Below are 821 nucleotides of genomic sequence, written 5' to 3'. Positions count from 1 at the left end.
AGACTGATAGATAATAATGTCATAATGAACCTGTACAGGTGAGGAGACTGATAGATAATAATGAACCTGTACAGGTGAGGAGACTGATAGATAATAATGTCATAATGAACCTGTACAGGTGAGGAGACTGATAGATAATAATGAACCTGTACAGGTGAGGAGACTGATAGATAATAATGTCATAATGAACCTGTACAGGTGAGGAGACTGATAGATAATAATGTCATAATGAACCTGTACAGGTGAGGAGAGACTGATAGATAATAATGTTATAATGAACCTGTACAGGTGAGGAGACTGATAGATAATAATGTTATAATGAACCTGTACAGGTGAGGAGACTGATAGATAATAATGTCATAATGAACCTGTACAGGTGAGGAGACTGATAGATAATAATGTCATAATGAACCTGTACAGGTGAGGAGACTGATAGATAATAATGTTATAATGAACCTGTACAGGTGAGGAGACTGATAGATAATAATGTCATAATGAACCTGTACAGGTGAGGAGACTGATAGATAATAATGTCATAATGAACCTGTACAGGTGAGGAGACTGATAGATAATAATGAACCTGTACAGGTGAGGAGGCTCGGAGGGTGTTTGACGACGCCCAGCGGCTCCTCAACAGACTGATAGATAATAAGGGTCTCTGGGGGCGTGGCCTGGTGGGCTTCTGGCCCGCCCAGAGTGTAGGAGACGACATCCAGGTGTACGAACATGACGTCACACCTCGCTCCCCCACGCCCCTCGCCACCTTCTATGGACTACGCCAACAGGTGAGTAGCAGGGAGATCTGGAACAGGGTGTGTTAG

General features: G+C 42.9%; 1 protein-coding gene across 1 annotated transcript in view; it reads left to right on the top strand.

The window, feature by feature from the left end:
- LOC135573604 (methionine synthase-like) overlaps nt 1–821 on the top strand; it is a 78873-nt gene extending 78052 nt beyond the window's left edge. The window contains exon 19 of the mRNA XM_065022867.1: nt 589–821. Within this exon, the coding sequence (XP_064878939.1) occupies nt 589–821 (233 nt within the window). The remainder of the gene's footprint in view (nt 1–588) is intronic.

This window comes from Oncorhynchus nerka, linkage group LG10 (assembly GCF_034236695.1).
Source record: "Oncorhynchus nerka isolate Pitt River linkage group LG10, Oner_Uvic_2.0, whole genome shotgun sequence".
NCBI lineage: Eukaryota > Metazoa > Chordata > Actinopteri > Salmoniformes > Salmonidae > Oncorhynchus > Oncorhynchus nerka.
Note: the sequence above shows the minus strand (reverse complement) of the source record. Positions and strands in the feature narration are given on the sequence as shown.